Here is a 25,715-nt window from a genome sequence, read left to right on the forward strand (position 1 = left end):
TGGGAGGGCTGAAACTTGAGCCTACATCTTCCAGATTCCACATTCACCATATATCCTGTCATGATACCATGGTTCCCTTGTGCCTGCTTTAACTCCATGGACAAGGTCCCTAGGATTCTTATGAGCTGACAAACATGTGTTTTATTTTGTATAAGTAATCCAAATACCTGAAGGCTGGATGTAACAATGTGACACGTTTTATACCAAGTGTATTTTCTCTATGCACCAAACAGTCATCACAAATAAACTTGCAAATAATGCAGCATGGGATGCATTTTTCAATATGCTTTGCAACTGTATAATAAAACATCAGAAATGACCATTGTTTCCAATGTTTTATGTTGGCTAGAAAGACTCTTGCTGCAAACACAGAATGAGTCAACCTCGCTTGATTCTCCAGAGATTTGAGGACACCTGAAGGTTACAGGGATTCCTGATTTTCAAACCATATGAGCCATTTATTCATCACTTGAATTTAGAATATTCCTAAAATTGTTTTATAACTTGATCCAAATTTTCCGAGATTTGTGTGAACCAAAATAATTCCCACACAATTCCAAGTGTTGCATACACAATGGGGACCACAGAACTCATTGATCCTGGAGCATCTAAAGTTGTCTTTGAGCCAGGGGACTGGGCATGATGACAGTCAGTTATGTAAAGCCTGCTTTTTTATGTTCAAGAATTTTCTAAGGGAAGTAACTGATGCTTCACACTTTCTATTTAAAAATCATTAATATTTTAACACATGTGTGTGACATTCAGGAGAAAGGAGCAGGGGAAGGAGGGCTTAAGAAGTGCAAGAAAATGGTAAACTTCTTAATATGTGAGATGCAAAAAAAAAAGTAAAACAACTTGCAAAATATTTTGCAATTCTATTAATAAACTAGGCACTATTTATTCATATATAATTGAAAATGTAACTGATTCATCGCAACCCATTTAAAATTATATTAAGTACCTCTTGATTCCAAGTTTTTATTTTAGAATCATCTTGTTTCACATTTTCTTTTTAATTACCCTATAAAGACCTTGAAAGCTTTTCTATAGCCCTGACACAGAAATGACTCAAGCACCTCTTTTATTTCTCTCTTTTGTATCCACCGATCAATTAATTAATTTTTGCTGAATCACTCTGTTTATACACTGCTGTTAATTTTAGCTCACTTCTCAAACTTCAGTCATGTGTTATAGACAAAAACATAAGTAATAGTATATCTTAAAGAAAATCAATCTATATTTTTCATTCACATGATTTTTTTTTCCATACATTTTTGCATACTTTCCCTGACTCTTGCTCATACCAAATGCTCTAGAGAGCCCTAGGCACAGAATCATCCTATCTGGCTATGTCATTTCTGACATTTCGAGCAGGGATTGAATTACAAATAAGTGTTTTTGATAGTTTTCCAGACTTGAAACAATTAGATTACAGATGGCTGGAATCACAGATTCCTTTATGCGTTTTCAGTGATTTTTGCCTCATTGTCATTTAAGTGCTATCACTATATCTCTAGTTATCCATGGTGAGTGGGAATTGGGCTGTTAATAACATAAAAGAAATGTACTTGAGGAGACATAGCAAGTGGTTGAGGGAAATGTGGGGCTGTCACTAAAAGAAAAAAAAATGTAGCAAGAAGAAGAATCATGTTCAGTTCTGACTTAATGACAATTTCTGGGCCAAGGATGAACACAGAGATGTGACCAGCAGATTGTCACATAAAGGTACACAGTGATCCCACTGATTTCAGGCATTAAACACCCGCCCTCTGCTCCTCAGGATCACCGCAAGGCTATGGATGTTTCCACTGAAACATTTTAAATTTCAATACCGCTGATGTCTAATCTAAATCTCACCATTCTCCATTGTCCACAGATGAAGAAGTCCATAAACAGAAAGAGAAGACAGAGAGACCTGTAGAGAGATGTAAGAAATGAACAGACACAGATTAAAAGACTGCAGGGCTGAAGGAGTCTCATGAGAAAATGTAAGGAGGGAAGTAGGTACGGCAACACCAAAGAGAACAAAGAACTAAGATGGAAACTTACAATTCAGAAACATAGGGTGAGAAGCAATCAGAAGCATTAGTATAAGCATTTAATCCCGAAAAATACTTATTTTTTATCCTATTAAAATAAATTCATCACTAAATAAAATTAAGTTTGAAAGTAAATTTTCATTTGCTTGAATTTCATTCAAAAAAAATAACATGGGCTACACCTCACTTTTTCTCATGTTCTAGAGATTTAGAGTATGTCTTCCAGATATATTACAATTATTCATATTTATCATGGGTAAACATAAAGATATTAGTAGGCAATTTTAAACGTACAAAAACATTATTGGTTTCCAATAAATGTTAGCCATTAAATAACTGGAAAGATAAAATATTTTAATAACAATAAATTTCACACCAATGTTCAATTCTTATTCTTGTTACACTGTTTTTACCATATGCCTTTTAAAATTTCATTATTTTCCTCAGGACTTGGCCTGATGTACACTACAATAATGCAACATCTCAGTGAGCCATTCTTTGAAACAGAGTCCCTAAAATTCAGATATATCGCTGAAACATTAACTACCTACCACACCTTTATGTACCTCTTTCCACAGTATAAATTGTTCCTGAGAAGAGCTACTCACATAGGCCACATTTGCCAGACTCTCTTGTATTTAGGTGAGAAGGTGACTTACCCTTGATGTCAACTGATGTGGCAGTTAAAGGCCCAGGTGGATAAGAAGTGGGCCACCTGTCAACCCCTTTGCCTAACTGAGAGCTAGTTGCTGAGGATCTATCGAGTAGCAAAGCCACGCTGTGGAAGGAATCTAGGTCACAGAATCAACATGTGGAGGAGGGCCCACCACTTAGCCAGGGACACCAACACGGGACTGTTACATGATTTAAAAATTAAATTTTTGACGGGGCGCCTAGGTGGCTCAGTCGTTAAGCGTCTGCCTTCGGCTCAGGTCATGATCCCAGGGTCCTGGGATCGAGCCCCACATCGGGCTCCCTGCTTGGCGGGAAGCCTGCTTCTCCCTCTCCCACTCCCCCTGCTTGTGTTCCCTCTCTCGCTGTGTCTCTCTCTGTCAAATAAATAAATAAAATCTTTAAAAAAAAAAAAAATTAAATTTTTGACTGTTTAAAGCCATTGAAAACTTGCGGTTTGTCTGCTGTAGCCATCAGCATTATCCTAACTAACAAAAGAATAAAAGGCCTCATTATATCAAGATCTCAATTAATTAGTTTATATAAGAGTTGAAATGGGTCCTCATTAAATTTTATCCTGTATTTATTGTTTTATAAGAGATTAGTATATGATATAAAATTCTTAAAACAATGTCCCAAATTACAAAAGCCAAAGGAAAACATTCACATCTGAGAATAGTAAAAATTAGTCATTATTCAAACTTCCCAGAAACAGAGCAAAGATAGATCCCCTTGTTTGCCACATTAAAATAGAAAATCTCCTGCACTTCTAACAATTGCCACCAATCCAACAAAGATCAAAGCACAATCGCTTCTTGTTTTGACCAAGGACATATAATAATACACAATGCAATGTTACATAAATATACTTTTATGCCAAGAACAAGGCCACATAAAATAAATATACCCACTCTGGCATAGTAAATGAGAATTAGAGTCAAAATTCCCTCAGGCCATAAGCACTATCTTGGAAGGAACAGATAACATTTCTCCTACTACACATGCATAAATCAGGTCCAGGCACATTTCTGATCAGCCACATGATAAGAAATGGAACAGGTAAACATGGAGACGTTCGGCCATGATGAATAAACTACTGCTCCTACCACCAAAAATTGCCTTCGACATTTCTGACCAACAACGACAAATCTAATTATTAGTAATAATTTTACTTCGATATCTGGTGGTCATATAGATAAGTGACTTCCCAGTTGGGTGGTCTGGGAATCGGAACAGAAACTGGACAATTGGCAAGATTACAGACCACCCTGTTCTCATGCACTTCAACCAAATCCGTCCTCTCTTATTTGTTTTATGCATTGATATTCTGCCACACAAGTGAGGCTTTTGAATAGTTTTAAAATCACTGCTCTACATTCTACATGTTGAATTATGTCTTCAGATTATTTTTTGGACCCAATACTGGCTTCCTAAAGTACAGTTTTGAAAATACATGAATTTGTTCCATAAAGTAGCTATATATGAATGATTATACAGGTATGGATGTATATATTTGACCCTATAAAGTTGAAAATAATGTTTTTTACTGCAACAAGTCCCTATTTATACTCCCTATTTATAGGGTCATTCTTAGTAGGAAAGGTACAAAGTTGATAGACGAGCCAAGAGCTATGGCCTGGCTTCAGTAAGTGGTAAATCCATATGGCAGGACCACAGAGAACATGACACAGCAGGCTGATGAACCAGTAGAGAAAGGCAATGATGAGAAGACATAGAGTTGATGGGCCAAGTACCTTGCCGGTTGAGAGAGGTGATATGTCACTGTCAAGAAAGTGATGATGCAGACTCCTGATTGGAACAGTTCACAGCTCCCCGCAAAGGTCACAAAGGCCCAGAGAATGGCAGAACCTCCTGCAAGCTGTCCCTCTCCTCTCTGCAGGCTGTCCATTCACAGAGATTCATACTCACAGCAGAAATGGAAATTTTGTGATCTTATACCTTTTGGCTCAAAAGTTAAACCCTCTGAACAATAAGCTTTTGTGCTATAGTTTATAATTACTAATGCCCTTTCTTAGGCTACAAGGATTCATAGGCAAACCTCTCTCTAGGAATAATTTTCTCAAGTCAGATACACTGTACAGTGGCTGAGGGACTAGGAAAATAGAAGCAGTCCTCACATTCGCCCACCTTTTAATTCCCCCTCTCCTTCATACTTTCTCTCAGCCCCATTCCCCAAATCCTACAACCAATATAAATATTGGTATATGTGTGTGTGTGTGTGTGTGTGTGTGTGTGTGTGTGTATATATATATATATATATATATATATACATATATATACCATCCCAATTCTAAATTGTCTTTTCGCAACATCTTTTCTCTGATTTTGTCTTAAGTTCATAGAGTTTTGAAAAATATTCTGGACCCCAGTCCGAAGGCTGGGTCTACTCACATTCCAGTCACTTGCAGGGACTCAAGGAGATCACTGGATCTCTCTACGTTTAAACTTCCTTATCAGCTAAAAGGGGTATTGAATTGGGGCACCTGGGTGGCTCAGTCAGTTGAGCCTCGGACTCTTGGTCTCGGTTCAGGTCATGATCTCATGGGTCCTGAGATTGAGCTCCAAGTCAGTCTCTGTGCTCAGCGGGGAGTCTTCTTGAGATTCTCTCCCTCTGCTCCACCCATGACTCACAAACACGCAAACTTACACGTGTGTGCATGCTCTCTCTTTCTCTTTCTCAAATAAGTAAATAAATCTTTTTTTAAAAAGGGTATTGGGGCACCTGGGTGGCTCAGTCGTTAAGGGTCTGCCTTCGGCTTTGTTCTGCTGACACCCCACTGATGTGTCAGGGTCCTGGTATCGAGCCCCAGCATCGGGCTCCCTGCTCAGCGGCAAGCCTGCTTCTCCCTCTCCCACTCCCCCTGCATGTGTTCCTGCTCTCACTATCTCTCTCTGTGTCAAATAAATAAATAAAATCTTTAAAAAATAAATAAATGAAAATAAATTTAAAAAATTAAATTAAAAAGGGTATTGAATGAATAGAGTCTAAAGTCTATTTTATCTGAAAGTTTATTATTCAACCACTTTAGCAAATAGAGCTAATCCATAAAGATTGTTCAACAGAATACTTTAAAAACTCAGTGGAGCACTTGCTCATGTACCAGAGTATTCTAAGGAAACGCCTGCCATTGCCTTGTTCTGTCATTCGGAGGAAGGAATAGGATGCTAACTTTACAATCTCTTCTCCTGGGCTCTGGAGATTACGATTCTATCCTCAACCAGGAATACCAGCACATCAAAGCACGTTCTATCATTACAACTTCAAAGTATCATCCTGGCTGAAAAAAATTGATCATTACTAAAGATCACTTAAAGGAAAAGTGGCTGTCCACTCTTCCAGATTCTAAAATGGTATCAGTAGATCAGGTCAGACCTCTGGAAGGCCACATTACAAGACCATTTTATACTCACAGCAGAAATGTCTTTGCAAGTCACTATATTTTATGCCTCAGCTTTTATCAAAACTTTATTGCAAATATATTTTTTAAAAATCATCTGAATTTTAGGAGGACATTTATAGTAATATTATCATTTATCATTTCCATCTATTCATACTTGCCAAATTTTACAAAGAACTTAAAGCCATTCACTAAGCATTATAAAGTGCCCTCAAAGTGTTTCCTTTAAATCTGTAGCACAAACATTTTTGAGAGGAGTTGACAGGACTCTCTGTTACCCTCAAAGATACCTCTGCTTTTCATGTAGCTTGTAACCACATATGGAAAGAGTTCCCGGCCTCCTTGGCTTCTGGTTTTTTGTTTTTGTTTTTTTTCTTTTTATCAGTCTTTTATTTCTAGGACATGTGGTTCATTAAAATAGGGAGAGAAGAGGACTAATTTGGAAGATATAACATGGGATTTAAGAAATTTTTAAAATAGAAACTTGTTTGCAATAGTGATGGGAGGACTCATAAAAGTTACCAAATATAAATTACTTCAACCAAACGAAGCTATCATTTCGACTTTCTTTTACATTGTTTTCACAGCCATGAGACAGATCTGCACAAACCTTCCAAAAGCAGACTTTTAAAAAATAAATAAATGGAAGCTGTGAAGAGGAAAAAGGAAAAAAAAAAAAAAAAAAGTTAAGAGGCAGCTTCAACCGAGAAAAGAAATGTTTATTCCACCAAATCCCCATGAGAATTCTAAATTATTAAATCTCTGAAAACACCTGATTTATGAACAGGATAACACAGCCCCTAGCCAAAATCATTTTTAATAAAAAGCAGGAAACCTCCTGAAGTTCATCTCAGATTTAATATCAAACACAGCAACCACACATGAACACTTCCCCATAAAACACAAACACAGCGCGGCACGACCGGCCGGCAGCCCTCGGTGGGGAGTCAGCCGAACAAACAAACAGGGTGTTCGAACCGTGGGAGGGATCCGGCCTCGCCATCGAGATGAAGCAGCCAATGCAAATGCACGGCAGACTGAACCAACGTCAGTGAGGAAGGAAGGGCTCGAGGAAGACTCATTTCTGAATATACTACGGCAGCCAACTCACAGTCCTGGTCAAAACCCTGAGCTTCCTGATTGACTGTTAGATTTGAGAGAGCAACGCAGTTGTGGTTTTGTGTTGAATTTTACGCATAAATTTAAAATATACCAAGTGAATGGGAACGACCATAAGAAAACAGAGGCTAGGGGGCGCCTGGGTGGCTCAGTCGTTAAGCGTCTGCCTTCGGCTCAGGTCATGATCCCAGGGTCCTGGGATCGAGCCCCACATCGGGCTCTCTGCTCCGCGGGAAGCCTGCTTCTCCCTCTCCCACTCCCACTCCCCCTGCTTGTGTTCCCTCCCTGGCTGTGTCTCTCTCTGTCAAATAAATAAAATCTTAAAAAAAAAAAAAGAAAAAGAAAACAGAGGCTAGTAATGAAATATTCCAACATTGCCATTCTCATTCTGTAAAAAAAAAAAAAAAAAAAAAGGAGTAAACACCTAAAAGATGTATAAAAATGTGACTCGAATATTTTCCACCAGATACTTGGTTCATATATAAGAAAGGTGTCAAGGAAAAAATAGTATCTTATTCTTTCTAATGTATGTTTGCTTAGGAACTGTGTTTATTACCATGTTTATAACATACATGGTAAAGGATTTTTTATCAGGAATATAAATTCAACTGGTTCAAATATAATATGATATAATATATATAATGTATAAATATATATATATAAAATAATTAACTTCATTTATGTTTGATCCCTTAAAGGGCAGTTTCAACAATTATAAGGATCATAAGGAAATATTTTTTGCATGTTTCCATTGATATTTTCATTAATATTTTGGCATTTGGTGTTTTGTTAAAAAAATATTCTGGGAAACAGAAAATCATTATAAAAGGTGCTCCGTTAGAAGAGTTCAGGGATTGGGTGCCTGGGTGGCTCAGTTGGTTAAGCAACTGCCTTTGGCTCGGGTCATGATCCTGATGATCCTGGAGTCCCTGGATGAGTCCTGCATCGGGATCCCTGCTCGGCAGGGAGTCTGCTTCTCCCTCTGACCCTCCCCCCTGTCATGTGCTCTCTCTCATTCTCTCTCTCTCAAATAAATAAATAAAATCTTTAAAAAAAAAAGAGTTCAGGGATTAAAAAAGAAAGGCAAAAAGGGGAAAAGAGTGAGACTAATATCAATGATAATTACCTTATAGGTTACTTTAATTAGTATTTTCAAAATGTAAAAGAAGAAAGAAGAAAACAAGTTAATAACTAACTGTAGGATACAGGAAAGGAAATGTATGGACTATAAAGGGTTTAGCCATACATGTAGAATATATCTTTATATAGGGCATATTCTACTGTAAGATAATACTACCAAGATAATTTGAAAAACTATGAGTGTTAAATTTCAAAGCATTATACAGTTTTTCTTCCTATTCATGAAAAGCCAAGAGTAGAAACTGCCTCCCTCCAAATATGTTATACTATTTATTTATTCAGAGAGAAAAAGTAATAAGTAAGGCCATCTTTCTGTCCAGATAAGAAAGAGTATTAAAACTTTCAGTAGAAATTATATAGTAATTGGTTGATGTATCAATAGAAAGATAAGTCGAGCAGAATAAATTACCTCAAAATACAACTTAGTATATAACATAAAAACAATATATAACAACTGTCATAATTTATGAGTTAGTGTTATAAACTAAGTAAGTAAATATCATAAACTAGGGTGTAATATGACTGTTCAACAAATGCTGGGATATTGAAAAATTGGGGGGGGGGAATCAAAAGCCTACATTATATCATGCTAAAAGAAATCCATTCCACATAAATGAAAAAGCTTAATGTCAAAAAGAAATCAGGAACAAATAAACAAACAGAAAATATGAGTGATATTTAAATGATCTAGGGATGTAAAAAGATTTATGATAGAAAAGCAATACACAGAAATATTTTTAAAACTTACATTTAAATATAGCACACTTAAATATTTAATTAAATTATGATATATAAATTCAAAATTCTATGAGCTAAATCATAAAGAAAGTTTAGTTACATGAAAAACTGTGATAGAATTTGGCAATCAATATAATAAAGAATTAGTACCCATAATATACAAAGAATTGTGTTGAATCACAGATATTCATGCCCCAAAATGTCAACCACATACAGCTACTAAACATGGAGAAAGTATTAAGCCTCATATGTGATTTTAACAATGCAATTTAAAACAATGAGGTATAATTTTTGCTTTTCAATTAACAAAGATTTTTGTAAATAATGACACTCAATGCTGATTAAGTATTCTTAAGTATTGCTACTACTGAGTGAGGAAACCAATGTACATGCTTTGGAAAGCATCTTGGTAATACAAAGAGAGACTTTTTAAAAGTTTATTGCCTTTGACATGGTTAATTCTCTTCCAGCAATCTTCCTAAGAAAATAATAGAATATGTACAAAGATTTATCTATTAAATGTATAACACAGCATTATCACACTAGAAACTGGAAACGTTTTCAATGCCTAACAGAAAAATGAGTAAATGCTGGTATCCCTACCCAGTGAAATACTGTATCACCATTACAAACGGTGTTGCTAAGATCCACAAGATCCAGGAAAATCTAATGAAATGATGTTAAGTGAAAAAAGCAGTATAGATGTAGATGAATAAAAAACGCTAGAGCTGAGCTTAAGATACGACAAATCTGGATGGCAGGACAGACTTCATGGGCGCCTCTGAGCTGCTGGGGATAGAGCAATGAATGACACAGAAGGAGGCCCAGGCCCTCATGGGGGAAACAGACAACACATAAACAAGTAAATCTATAATGTAATGCCAAAGTGACAATGAAAAATGCATACGTACATTTAGCTCAAGTAATATAATGCAATACATATGAGCAAAGCACAAACACAGGCACATTACACACGGGGAAAAAAGCAAAACATCAAAATAGTGACAGGACTTCTATGTGATGTGATTATGAGATAACAGGTGATTTTAATTTTCTTCTACATAGTTTTTGGTATTTTAAAATTTGACTACTACTATTACTAAAATAAAAGAGGGAAAGACCCCCTACTGTTAATGAAAATACTATGAAAATCATAAAGTTTTACTGTTACTTTTTCTAGCAGGGTCTAGAAAACATAGAAGTTTTCCTTTCTAGAACTTGATTAAATGGATCATTTGACCATAACTGCTAGGTGGAAATTCGCATCCTAGCCACTTAAATGGCATAAACAAGATGTGTCTTTTAGGAGAAATAGGAGAACGAGACCGTCAGGATGTCTTGCGCTCCCGGGTGCCCCTGATCTGAGCTATGGAGCTGGGAAGGCCGGTCTCAGAGGTGAGGGAAGTCTGCAGGGAGATGCCTTAGAAATGGCAACAACACGGGCGCCTGGGTGGCTCAGTCAGTTAAGCATCTGCCTTTGGCTCAGATCATGATCTCAGGGTCCTGGGATCCAGCCCTGCATCAGGCTCCCTGCTCAGCGGGGAGTCTGCTTCTCCCTCTGTCTCTCCCCTCCAGCTTGTGTACTCTCTCTTACTCTCTCTCAAATGAATAAATAAAAAATCTTAAAAAAAAAAAAAGAAAACAGAAATGGCAACAACAGGAGCAGAAGGAGCCCTGTCTTTTGGAGAATAGGACTTGCATCAGAAACTTGAAGGTTGAAAAGCACCTCCATACCCAGGCTGAAGCTGTCTCCCTCACTGCAGTTCAGAGTTCAGGTTGTGGCTCGACAAAAAGACAAAGGGCTCCGTGTTACCAGAGAGGGACATCGCTGAGTTCAACTGGCCATTGTCTTCTTCCAGCATTTGCCACCGATCGCCTCTCCTCGGCCAGAGGCCATGACATGAAGAGGATCAAATAGCAAAACACTTACATACATTTAAAACACATTTACCCTTTCTTCCACCAGACCCTGAGCAGCTACAAATCAGTAGTTTATTAGCATGACCTCCCCTTGCAATCTATCTCACTCATTTCTTTCGTCATTTTCTGGCTCAAAACAAAATTAATCGTGTCTTCTATATCAATTTCTCTTTTGCTTGCCCCAGGCCAGAATATGGCAAGTGAGATCTTGATTGTTTGATAATATCAATACAGAAAAATTAAATATTGCCCCCCCAAAGAGATATCCGAACTATTTTGAGAATCAGTGTGTCAGTAAAAATCTTAGAGAAAATAAAAAGCAACTATATCCTTACAATATCCCAGCATTTCAGCATTTCCTAGTCATAAAGTTTCTGTTTTAATCGTGTAACCAAATGACCTTCAATAAACAACCTGAAATAGATTATTTAATTCAGCTAGCCTAGGACCCCTTTCATTATGTGTTTGAAAAACAGCTTTAGAAAGTCGAATGCAGGCAAATGTTAATGCTTTTATACATTTTTAAAAGCCGTTTCGTTCCATTCTCAAATAACATACAGTCACTCCTCATGATTACATTCTTCCCCTCAGCTAATTTCGAGGCTAAAATCTTGCCATATCCATCACTTTTAGATTTGTATTCAACAACGCTAAGTGTTTGAAAAGAGAACTAGAAAGGGATCAGTTATTTTAAATATAAACAAATGTAAATATAGACAAATTAATCCATCTCTCTGGCTTCAATTCTTTATCTTTACAATGAAAGGGATAGAAAATTTGATGGCTACTTCCTTCCCAACTCAAAAATCTCAGGCTTTTGTGACATATTTTCTCAAGGTCAAGTCCACTGTGTTTTTTATTTGTAATAGGTAGTTAGTCTAATGACAGTAGAATGTCAGGAAGAAAGGAAAAAATGACATCATGAAAGGCCAAGAGGAGAGACACTTTGGAGGAGGTGGGACATGAGATGCCTACAAAAAGCTCTGTGATGGGCAACCAACCAGCCTCTAGAAATAACTCTGCTTACAAAGTCATGCATTATGGCCTTTAGTCTCTCTTATTTTGTGTTATATGACTGTATGTTATAAACTTTAGTTTAACATATTATGAAATATTTGAGTGCTATGCCATAGACTTAATTTCATAAACTATTTTCCATATAATATTGTAGATCTTACCATATAAAACAGTGGCCATGGTGTTTAATCACTGCATTCTCAACTAATATGCATTAGTATTATTATTAAGCTTTTGTCACAGATAGCTCTCCCTATCTGTTCCACATATCTAACTTGAAAAGAGAGAGAAGAGGGGTGTGCCTTGATGGCTCAGTCGGTTAAGCATCCGACTCTTGATTTCCGCTCAGGTCATGATCAGGGTCGTGGGATCGAGCCCTGTGTCTGGCTCCCTGCTCAGCATGGAGTCTGCTTGTCTCCCTCTCTTTCAGCCCCTGCTCCTGCTTGCACTCTCCTCTCTAAAATAAATAAATCTTAAAAAAATAAAATTTAAGAGAGAGAGAATGAGAAAAGGGACAAATGAGAAAATGACACAGTAGTAAAGAGTTAGCTGGGAAAACCATCTGACTATTAAAAGCTATGAGCTTATCTCCTTAGAAAACCAACAAAGTACTATATGTTTTTGAAAAACAACCTTCAACATGAGAGATTAAAAATGCCTACTTCTGAGATTGAAATAATTTCTGCTTCCCTTGGCAAGGTGTTTCAAACAAGGGTGTCTTTTACCTTGTCATTATGAACTTCAAATCCAACATTTAAGCAGTGCAGAAAAAAAGAAACAGTTTGGCCAAATTCACAAATCCTGATCTGATAATCCCTCTTGGATTACAAATGAGCTAATGACACATTTCATAACAAGAATAAAAAGAAAATGGTCTGCCATAAAGTGTCTACTATGAGCAAAGTATTGTCAGACACATCAGTATATTATTTCTAATTCTCACAAAAATTCTGCAAGATAAGCATTAGAATTTAACAGATGGCTAAAGGAATTAATAAACATTTTTGCAAGTTATTACAAATCAATCTCTCTCTCTCTCTCTCACGCTCCCTCACCCTTTCTTTCCTTTCTTTCTTTCTTTCTTTCTTTCTTTCTTTCTTTCTTTCTTTCTTTCTTTCTTTCTTTAAGGTAGGCAACATAAAATACTTATTATTATTAATTAATTAAATCCTAACCAGACTATTAGAAACATCTAATGCTTAAAGTATTAGACCTATCAGAGAAGATACCTCTCTGCATAGGCAATTCCCTCACAATATATGTCTAATTCTTCTTGAGAAAAATAGGAAACACACAGAAAAAGACTAGTATAAAAAACATCGTGCGGGCGCCTGGGTGGCTCCATCGTTAAGCATCTGCCTTCAGCTCAGGTCATGATCCCAGGGTCCTGGGATCCAGCCCCGCATCGGGCTCCCTGCTCTGCGGGAAGCCTGCTTCTCCCTCTCCCACTCCCCCTGCTTGTGTTCCCTCTCTCACTGTGTCTCTCTCCGTCAAATAAATAAAATCTTAAAAAAAAAAAAAAAAAAATCCTGCACCACAGAAGTCAATAGACTATTTTATACCTTCTATAGGCACATGTGATAAAAATGGTAAACAGAATCCAGGATTCATCATCACACATGTTACCGATCTCCCCAACAAGTACATTAACACCTGCCTATCCCTCCTGGTGCACTCCACATATCACAGGATCCTGTACTTCAGGCGACCCCACTGAATTAGATTCCACAGCTTGGATCTAATCTTAGATCTTCAGATCTAATAATTAAGTTCCCATGTGGTAGGGTATCACTCTGGCTTTGTTTCCCCCCTCCCCATTTGTCCATTCAGACTTCTTATCATTTCCTGAAATAACTCATAAAGTTTTAGTCCTACCTAATCTCCCAGTCATCGTGATATCTAGAAACTGGCTGCAACATCCCTTTCTCTGGGTCTGTTTTTCTTCCTGAGACAGATCTCCTGCCTACGTTTCTCACCGTTGGCCATATTCCCAAATGATATCTTCATGTCAAACGAGGTACTTCCATGTCATCTGTAAGAACCATAGAACATACTAGAGTCGAAAGGAAACTCAGAATTTGATACTCTACCATTCCATTTCCACAGCTGAGAAATTGGAGGCTCGGAGAGGATAAAGGATATAGCTATGGTCACAGAATTACATGTTTCCAGAACTGGAAGTTCTTAGTCACGTGACTCCAGGTACAGAGCTCTTTCCACAACACCAATGTGAGTCTCACTGTGCTTGGTGGTACCCGCTGCTTTCCAGCCCAAATCTTCCCCTGTACTGGCATTGCTGTCTCTGTCCCCTCTTAACTCGCCCTTTCCTAGAATACCAAATGTTTGAAAGCCAGATCATTGACACATCTTATTTGAAATATTTCCAAACTTTGACTCAGGATTCTATTTGACCTTACAATTTAAGTAAGGGTTTCCTTTATCCTCCTAGCATGTGACACCTCTCTCCAGTAACATAGACCTGTGGTGCAGTAAGTGATTCCCCGCATTGGTTCCCATATATTCACTAACCTAAAAATAGAACCAAAATATTATAGAATTAGAAGTAAGCTTAAGCAATGGTCTGCCTCATTTTTCCACCTGAGTATCTAAAGAATCATGGCTAAATGATCATTTCTTTTATCTCTATTTTGAGATTTCTCTTGTTTCAATACTTTTGAATATAATTTTATCTTAAAATGAACTTGCTTCTCATTTAAATTGATCTCATTTGCTCTTCCTCTGGCATAGAGAATAAATTATTCCATCTTTTTCATTAAAAAAAAAAAAGGACAACTCTATTTTTTAAGAGAGTATGTAAACACCAGGTTGACTCATTCATTTTCTCTAAGCAGTTTAGTTCCTATCTTTGAGCTGGGACAATGTGACCATTATGATGCTATTTGCCAGAGTTTTCTGCCACATTATTTGTCACCATGTCTGACTGTAGTAATGTTCAGGTCCAGAAGGCAATTAACTTTTCAAAGACATTTGCTTTTTATTGATAATAAATGTATAAAAGAAGCCTGAAATGTGACTTCGTGGATTAAAACTCTCTTTAAACTGTACAAATGTCACAAAAGGAAAACCCACTGAACCTGCCATCAGGTACATCTTCCCTAAACACAATTTCATATATACCCAAAACTTGCAACACACCCCCACTCACCCTATTCCATTGGCTACTGGCTCAGGTCCAAAATTCTTATAATGGAGGCCCACCCCATATCAGCATCCACATCTTACTACCATTTTGCCTTCCACTCTTCTTTACAATCCTTTGCTGAAGCTAGAGCAATCTATACATTATTCCTTGAAACTAGGACTTTGTGTATGCCCATCCCCCATTGAGATGGCTTGACTTCTCTCTTCTACCTTTGTAAATCCTACTTTTCTGGAAAGAGTACAAGCTCTGAAAACAAACAGTCCATGCACTATATCAAACATGGATTATAATCCTAATCTTCTCACTAGTTACACAGCCATGAAAAATTACTTCACTTCTATGAGCTTTAACTTTCTCAGCTGAAGAATGGAAATAGGGGCACCTGGCTGGCTCAGTGGGTAGAGCCTCCAACTCTTGGTCTTGGGGTCATGAGTTTGAGCCCCACATTAAAAAAAAAAGAATGGAAATAATATACATCATATTATTGAAAATAATCTGAAGTGCTACTTTGTAATCCATCTATTACTAAGATAACAAATACTGTTTATATTTTTAATAAAGGCTATGCATTTTTCAGCTAGGCAAAAATTCATTAAAAAAACATTTGGGGGGGGCGCCTGGGTGGCTCAGTTGGTTAAGCGACTGCCTTCGGCTCAGGTCATGATCCTGGAGTCCCTGGATCGAGTCCCACATCAGGCTCCCTGCTCGGCGGGAAGCCTGCTTCTCCCTCTCCCACTCCCCCTGTTTGTGTTCCCTCTCTCGCTGTGTCTTTCTCTGTCAAATAAATAAATAAAATCTTTAAAAAATAAAATAAAATAAAATAAAATAAAATAAAAAAACATTTGGGGGGTAAACTAATACTTGTGTTCTCTGGAAATAAGAATAAAAATTTAAATACATGATGCCAGTCACTCAGATCAAACCCTTGTTTGTCAGATTTCATAAAGGAGTTTCTCGGTAAGAGAGTAAACCTAAAAATAAGTGACTGCACTGGAAGTACAAATAGTCCATCCATTATATCAGCACCATCAGCCCCCAGTGTGCCGGTGACAGTATTGGGTGTGGGCATACAAATATTTGGTTTAGAAGGAAAAAAAAAATCTGCCGAGAAATGTATCCTGATTATGATGCATGAGCATATTGCTACCTAAGGGAGATTAGAGACTACTAAATAAAAAGCAGTTCTCATCATCTTTTGAACCTTTTATCTACTAATAATTGGGTACTTTGCTGATGATGCAGAACAACTTTTCAAGCTGATTAATAGGTCATTTGTGTAGAAAAGGCACCCCTGTTCATAAAACAATTATGCTAATCCTCTAATTTTTTTCAAAAATTATGAAATATTCTAATCTTTCAAGAATATAGGTTTGGGTTGCACATGGCAACCGTTTGTATATTACTTGTCGAGCTCATTAACATTTTTGAATTTCACATATTTTATCCTCACAACCCCATGAGAACTCTAATATGGGGATTAACACCCTCTATTTAAAACTGGTAAACAAAGATTCAGAAGCAACTTAGAGGCCTGCCCAAGGTCAAATAGCTACTTAAGAGGAGACAGTCTTAGAATTTTGATTTCCTAAACTAGTGCTATTTTCAAAGACTCAGTAAGTAAATATTTTCACAGTTCATAAAAGTGAAGGAAATCTTTCTTCACTGGGAAGTCTCAACTTCATTTGCTTCATTTTAGATGTTTACATTGGTAATACAGTTTTAGCTTGTGCCTATACAAATTCAAAAGTTACTCATTTTCCTGAGTAGATCGATAAGCTGAGTCAATGTTTGATCATGACTAGAACAAAATTATCAAAATTATGCCAGTGTATGGCCAGTGTAAATATAATGGCCTGGATACATCTCGTCTCTGTGCATAAAGAACAACATGGGATATTATTCTATTTTTGTGAGAATCTTAAACAACACTGAATCTGAATGAATACCAAGCAGCAGACCACAGACTAGATATCAGTGGTCTAAAAAGTTTTTCACCAAGTATAACCCAGAATGTAAAACTTATTTGTGAGCTACTTTTTTGGGTACGCTCATTAACATTCAAATCCAGGCACAGAGAAAAGTGGCTTATTTGCATAAATGAGAATATGGATAAGGGAGTCACTAAACTGTGAACTCAAAAGCAGGAGACAATCTAATGACTGACATTTACATCTGATTGCAAAAGGTATTTCCTTTCAGATAAAAGGATTCTAACTCTGTAACCTCTGATGTATGTCATTTAATTTTTCATTCGGGTTGTACCTGTTACAGTCAAAACGTCTGCTCTACTCTCTTTATGCTACCCACCAACAACTGATCAAAGCTTGAAATGGTCACAGAAACGAACAGGTTGCTAATCAACATGTGAAAGCAGAAAATATTGGTAGCCCAGTTCACAATAGGTACAGTCGGTTTCTCGTTGTATTTTATATGAGCTACATCTGTTTAAAGATATTATAGAGGTGATTCATGTCTCTGATGGAAAGCTTGATTACACAGTGTCCAAGAGCCCTCCTCATTCTGAAATTTTTTGATTCCACTCATTATACCATTTCTGGTCTCTTATTTTATGAATAACTAAAGGAAACAGAAACATAGGGTAAATTTAAATCAGCCCCTTGTACTTCACCTAAAACATTAGTTCATGATTCTAAACTCAAAATATAAACTTAAATAAAATTAAAATTAAAATTTAGCAACAAGTAATATGAAAGGATGTAAAACAGTCAAAAGCATTGACCTTCAAATTTTTGCCACCTAATGGGGTTAGAATCCTTAAAAAAAAAACAAAAAACAAACTAAATGGCTTCCACAAAGCACTTGAGGATTAATATCTGTCTTCTTCGATTACTGCCTGATAAAATATTATAATATAATCCTATAATTTCTGCACCACGTATTTGACACTTCAACTTTACATGAACAAACTGTGTTTGAGCCAAATGTATTTTTTATGCATATGTGAAGCTGAGAAATGCAAGAATTTTGATCCCAGGGTACATCAACCACATGTTCCATCACTGAGAAATTTTTAGACTAAGCAAAGGCAGGAAGAGTAACTTGGTGACCTTGTTCTTTGAACATAGAACCATCTCTTCTCTGTGATATCAGTGGCTCAACCAGTATGATTATATACATATTTTTAAAAGGATATACCAAACTTTTTACCTATATTTCCAGAAGAAATGCACAAAATAGAATGGTTTTAATTTAGACATCAATTATTTCAATGATTGAAGAGAAGCACTGTCACATACTAAGATAATTCTAACTATTCCTTATTGTCATTAATAAAGAGATACTTCATTTTGCCAAAGTAATCTTTGTAACTTGGGTATAAATTCAATTTTAGGGGCGCCTGGGCGATTCAGTCGGTTAAGCGTCTGCCTTCGGCTCGGGTCATGATCCCAGGGTCCTGGGACAGAGCCCTGCATCAGGCTCCCTGCTCAGCAGGGAGCCTGCTTCTCCCTCTCCCCCCCTGCTCATGCTCTCTCTCACTCTATCTCTCTCTCAAATAAATAAATAAAATCTTTAAAATTTTTTTATAAGTTAACTCAATTAGGAGACATCATTTTTAAGAAATTCATTCAGCAAATACTTTTACAAATTAATTCTGCTTAATAATCCAGATTTTTCTATATGCATTTATTTGCAGTGAGCTAATTTTCTGTGGAAATTAGTTTACATTCCTTAAGAACATATATCACTTGAGTATTTGTCAAATAAACTTTAGAAATATTCTAAGAATGCAGATAACATTGTTTTGTAATAAAAAAAATCACAACTCATAATAGTGCAGTAATCTACACATATATATACTCAAGACATTATATGCTATTTTCCAGCAACTGTTAAGTTAGAAAGCTACAAAGTATATAAAGATGAAGATTTGTCTCTCATAGAAAACTGCATCCTTAAAATGCCAAAATGCAAAATAAAAGACTTCAAATCAACCTTTAATGTTCTGTCATGCAACTTAGCTATAGAACATTCGGGCAAGATTTTCAGATTGGTTTGTTCTGCTGTGTTTTTAACCAGGTTAACAGTTTTACATGTCCTATAAGCAACAGGCCTTATAAAACAGTATAATGTTATTAAGAAATGCCTTTACACTGACTTAATATTAATCAATAAGGATAGAAACACATAAGAATTTAAGATGGCAATATCTGAACTGAATGCGAATAACGTGATTATGGACCATTTATGAACCAGTCTGATCGATCACACTGCCCTAAATAAAGGTCTTTGGGCATCTTCCCCAAGCCAAGTTTCTCTTCTTCTAAGTTATCGTTGGTACAAGGTGTGATGACTTTCAGGCATCAATTAATATTAATTGGAAGCAGGCAAAGTATTAATTAAACATGACACTCTGATTATTTAAACCTTCTATTAAAGTTGATTATTCAGACCATGTTGATAGCCTGTTCTTTAAAAATGACTGATGATATCAAGCTTTACTGACTTCCACCAGTCGACTATTTCCAACTCTTGAAGACAGAGGGAATAAATGAAGTGAGAAGAACACTGGAACAAGTCTAAGAGACAAACCGACTAATCTCAGACCCCCAAGGTCAAAGTAAAGCGATTCATTTCTTGGCTTTCCTCAACACAAGACATGATTGATCAATCGAAGAGCAGGATTACAAACATTATACATCTCAATGATATGTTCTTTGCACTGTGTAACTTTGGGAACAATGATAGATTGCACAGTCTCCACACAAGTAATATCATAAGGCAAAACTCATTATATTTGCGAAGAAAAACACTTCAGTGTTTAAAAACAAAGGTACACATTAGCCTTCCTTACTACTACTAGGCATTTCATTTGATGGGGGGACGCTTTAAAATTCAGATATTCTTTGGGATTCTATCACCTTCATGGTCCAAACTTTGGACATTCTTGCTCCTCAGAATACTATTTTTACTCTTACGGAGTCAGCCGTAATAGATAATTACAAAATGTTACAAAAATTTCCACAATAATTACTGTCATTTTACATAAGTATGTTAAGTGCCTCTTAAAGGATTGATACTTCCTTAGATCCAAAACTACTCTTTAGAGAAGAAAACACTATAAAAAGACACTGGGAACATTTTTAGCATTATAAATGTAATCATAGAGCAGGAATTTTACCCCAATTTTTAGGATTAGTGCTTTACAAGCTTTAAAGAGAAAGTGAGACATAATACAAGAAAGAAGTCATGAGCTAGTTATTTTGATTCCATTAATCTCCCAGTTTACCTCTCACTTGTTTTAACACTTAGGGAACTGTACTGTAAGTCATGCTCGTAACAGCACTTCCGAAATTACTCCCTAGAGTGACATTAGGTAATTTGAAAGATTTCCACTGAAATTAAATTATATGTAAAGGATAGTCAATTGTGATCATGAAACCTCATTCTACATTCTGTATATTTTAAATCACATTGTTATTTTCAGTGATCTAAATTAATGATCACTGTTTCTATTAGGTCACAATTTTAGCAAAATTTTATTGCTTAGGTGGAGGAGGATAGTAAAAGATGTTGTATGTTCAGCCGATGATTCATTTCACCAGCTGCCAGAAAGTTACACGTTGCAGCATACCTGGACACGTGCACCCGTGACTGATTGGGAAACACACTTATCTTGGCATGTCACAAAGGAGATGGAATTATAATTATTCCCCCTTGTAACTAAAGATATTTTGGAGCTGTATCTACCTACAAAATAATACAAATTACACATCTGGATGAGGTTCACATAATTTTACCATCTGTTCTCTATGTTCAACCGTAAATATTTCCCAAATTGTTCCTTGTGTTTAAAAAATAAGATTTAGTTTTAAAAAAGACCTGGACTGATTGTCAATGTTATAGGGAAATGCTGTTTTTAAAATTAAGACACTGAATAAGTTGCTTAAAACCCTGAATTTCTTTGGTTGATAAGTACACAGTACAAATTTAGTCTTTGCTTTCCATTAAGGGGATTTTGTGGATTTCTCATATTCTGATTTTGAGAAAACAAACATGTTACCTAAGTTTTACACAGAATCTTTTAGGCAAAAATTGGATACTTAAGTACCCTAGTATAGCAGAACAAAAAAATACCAGAGGTTTCTTTCTTCAACTTAAGTCTTAGCAGTTACTAATTATCTTGACCTAAAATTCCATAGATTCTTACTTAATCTCTCCCGAGAAGTTCCTTAGTTTAAGACCTTAAAATATCAAATTAAAAGTATTTAGAAATATTTAATGACATTTGCAGAATCATGATTACCAGAAAATGAAAATATTTCATCTGGCATACCCAGTGATAATAATCAGTCTGAATCAGTTTTGACAGTTACTTTTAAATTATTATGGAACTCTTATATCTTATGTTTTTCCTTTAAAATACTAATTTTCTCTGAATATAAAAAATTAAATGAAATCTGTACACAAGAAGAGGAGAGATCATAAAATGCATATTCAATTTCAGCACTGAAAGTTTATGGAACAGGCTTCAATATGGTGTGAAATAATTTTTCATATTTCTTTCAAAAATACTGAAGAAAGAGAATGGCTTAGGATATTGTAACCGAGGAAATACTCTAATATGAGTAACACTTTATGTTGTTTTTAAAATCAGAATATAATTACAGTAAAAACAACCAATTATGTAGAGATTAAAAAGTACAGTCACTAATATAGGCACTTTATACATATTAACTCATTACCACCACCCAATGAGGTAAGTGCTATAATTATTCTCACTTTTTTGAGATGAGGAAACTTCTTTGCAACAAAAACAACAAAACACCAAATCAATACAAAACTGTTCTTTAGTAGTTGTACATATTGAATCATGGACATTATCAACATGTAAAACTAAGACCCTTAAATTAAGAAAGAGAGAGACAGAAAATCCTTGAATGGCATACTTTTCCAGTAGAATGAATCAGAAATTCAGATCAGGGTAATCATGGCATAAATAACTTCAAAATCTGCTTAATACACACAATAGGATTATATATACAGCAAATAAAACCAGACTTAAACTGTTAAACACCATTACAAGAGAATCTGAACTGTATCTATTCCACTGATATACCATATAACAAATGTCACACTCTAGGGCCTATCCACAAACCTACAGCTTGCCTTTTTTTTTTTCCTAAGAAATATTTCTGATACTAGATTTTAGTAACTGGGCTCTCTAAAGGGTCTTTAGACTTAAAAGACATAAACCATAGATACCTCTTTTATACAATAGAAATTCAATACATATTTTACATACATAAATCTAGTAAGAGCAATATGTGCTCTGTGTTACCACTTACACACTATTCTCAAAAACAGTAAAAACAGGGCAACCTATTTATCTCTGTAATCAATAGATTTAGAGTCACAAAGTGGCTTATCATTTCAAAGGAATGCTAGAAGAAACTAGTTCCTGGTAAATGTATGTTCTCTACCACAATTCCAGTTATAAATATGAAAGTACTGTCATAAATTTCTCATATTTCTCAATAAAATAACTTTTTCACATGTTTAAATTACATGTTGATTTGCATAACAGTTGAATCAGATAGTATGAACATCATTTTAACCTCGATTGCTGGTTTGCGTGTTCAAAATTCTGACAACCCCACTACGTGGCCAGATCTAATTGGCTTACTATCTCCCTCCCAATATACTTAGTGCCAGAATTTCTTTGTCTACCTTAATGTGAATTGTGAACACTTGAGCTTATTCTCTGATACTTAGGCAATTTCATACTGACTCACCTTTGTACATGTTTTGTTTCTTGGATGTCTTTCTCCCTTTTTCCTTCTCTCTCTCACTCTCACTCTTTCTCACTCTTTTTTACCTAAAAATACTTGTTCATCATTTGAGACTCTACATAATAAGCACATCTCCTTAGACAGAGTTAAGTATTTCCTCCTTTACTCTCTGTCAAATTGAGTAAATAATCTATTATGGCATCATACTATGTTACTTTCATTTGTTTACATATTTGACTAACTGACTAGACCATAAAATCGTAAATACAAGTTTTATTCATCATGTAAGAAGTTCCTAGCACATTGGTTGAAACATGGTAGATGTTTAATGAATGCCAGATGAGTTAAATTACTTAATAATTCAGTCCATATCTTACATGGCATTTCTTAAAATTTCCCTCTTCTGCCCATAGATTATGTTGCTTTCCTGTATAAAGTCAAACGTTTTTATGGAAACCGCAAAAGTCACTTATCTAAGTCCTGAGTTAAAAATAATTCAATTTAGGAACATTATGTAAATCATCATCAAATTACCTAATCATCAAAAGTATTACCTAGGAACAAAAAGTAAAAGCAATCATCCAGCTACTAAAATTTACAAGTTTTTATAGCATTCTGCAGTTACTTCTCAGCTTTCATAACTAACTTCATTAATTGCATTATTCTCTTTAATTGAATAGTTACAAAAAAACTCACATGAATTATTAGAAAAAATCAATTTTTAGAGTTCATGTCTTATGGAACATTTGTAGGCAGCTGAAAGTCCATGTTAAGTTGTATATAGGCTTTTATGAAATGGATTACTTAAAATATAACTTTTATTTTATACTTTCAGGTTATCAGATAATTTAGTGTTGAATGTGGAATAGACAATAAAGTTATTTACATTTAATTTATAATAAATTCAAATAAATTTTATCTGCCTAAGAAAATGATGATAAGGAGGAGGATAAGGATAAAGTTAATTAGCCCATACTGAGGACCTTCTTTAGGTCTGCTTTTTCAATTGTTTAACGTTACATTTTATTCCTCATAAATATTTCAGAGTAAATATGGCAACTTACTTTTCAGGATTTTCCACTTCTTCAGTAACAAAGTTGAGATAGAACCTAAAAAGATATAAATGAGTTATAAATTATCAATATATTTTACAATTATAACCCAAAGTGTCAATTTTTAAACATTTACAATCAAACTCAGAATTATAAAAAATTTAAAAACAAATACTTATTGTAAGATAAAAATCTCCAACAAAGTCCCCACAAATTGTTTTTCTATTAAACCATAAGTATAGAGTTATTTTTTTATTTTTTAACATTTTTATAGAGGTATAACATATGAACAGTAAAGTGCACAAATCTTAATCAACAACCTGATGAATTTTTACATATTTATACACCCATGGAACCAACAAAAAGATCAAGAGATAAAACATTCCTAGAACCCTAGAAGGTTCCCTTATGGCCCTTTCCAGTCAATACCATTCTCTTGTAAAGGCAACTGTTATTCTATTATCACCTTTGATTAGTTTTACTTGTTTGATCACAATAGACTAATATTGGGGTTCCTGGGTGGCTCATTTGGTTAAGTGTCTGCCTTGGGCTCAGGTCATGATCCCAGTGTCCTGGGATCGAGCCCCGCATCGGGCTCCCTGCTCGGCGGGGAGTCTGCTTCTCCCTTTCCCTCTACCTACTTGCCTGCCTCTCTACCTACTTGTGCTCTCTCTCTTTCTCTCTCTCTGTCGAATAAATAAATAAAATTAAAAAAAAAAACCACAATAGACTAATATTTGCTTGTATTACTATTATACAATAATTATTTTTTTGTGCATCTGGCTTTTTTTTCTGGACTTTTTTTTGTGAGTCTCATCCATGCTGTTATATGTAGCAATAATTCATTATTTTTATTGATGTTCATTTTATTACACCGTACATTCTACTGTTGATGGTTTTGGATTACTTCCAACTTATAGCTGTTATAATAGATACCATAAATATGCCTGTACATGTTTTTTGGGGGACCATGCAATCATTTCTCTTCAGCATATACTCAGAATATGATCACTGGGTCATGGGGTAGATGTATGTTTACTGCCAAACAATTTTTTCCCGTTTTTGCACTCCCAGCAATATAGGAGATTATCATGTTCCAGTGAGTGGGGAAAACAAAGTGGGAAACCCACACTATTTCTCCTCAAGGAGCCCATGGTTTACAGAATGGCCAATAGAATAGTGTGACAGAACACAGGTGTCAGTACTGGACCATATACAGGGCACAGTGGGAACCAGGGACGAGGCCTAACCCAGACTGGCAAGTCAGGAAGGTTTTCTAGAGAAGGCATCACCCAAGTGGAGTCTTCAGAAATGCTCAACATCTGAGCCCTAGTGAAGTGGTGAAGGACAGTCCGGACTGAGTACACCGCATGAGCATGGGGGTGTGAGCAACAGTTTACTATTTTGCACTGCAAAGTGTGGCAGGAGCAGTAAGAACAGAATTTAAGTACCAGATGGCCTTTGGCTTCCAGGAATCCAGATTTTAGTGGTGTTGGCAAGTCAATCAAAGCTTGTAGAGCAAGAGATGTATGACAATAGCATTTCACAGTTTTAGGGAGTTGGCCATATATAAACACAAGAGGGCAAGCAGGAACTGACAATGGTATCAAAGATAATAGAGTCTCAATTTGCACTTCTTCCTTTCCATTCACTGTTTTCTGGTATATGCCCATCCAAATAACCTC

General features: G+C 35.8%; 1 protein-coding gene across 2 annotated transcripts in view; it reads right to left on the minus strand.

Moving 5' to 3' along the window:
* SLC7A11 (solute carrier family 7 member 11) overlaps positions 1-25,715 on the minus strand; it is an 83,076-nt gene that overhangs the window by 29,999 nt on the left and 27,362 nt on the right. For both annotated transcript variants that reach the window (XM_036112412.2, XM_036112413.2), the window contains one exon: positions 24,043-24,087. In XM_036112412.2, the coding sequence (XP_035968305.1) occupies positions 24,043-24,087 (45 nt within the window). The remainder of the gene's footprint in view (positions 1-24,042; positions 24,088-25,715) is intronic.

The sequence above is a fragment of the Halichoerus grypus genome, chromosome 3 (genome assembly GCF_964656455.1).
Source record: "Halichoerus grypus chromosome 3, mHalGry1.hap1.1, whole genome shotgun sequence".
NCBI classification, from domain to species: domain Eukaryota; kingdom Metazoa; phylum Chordata; class Mammalia; order Carnivora; family Phocidae; genus Halichoerus; species Halichoerus grypus.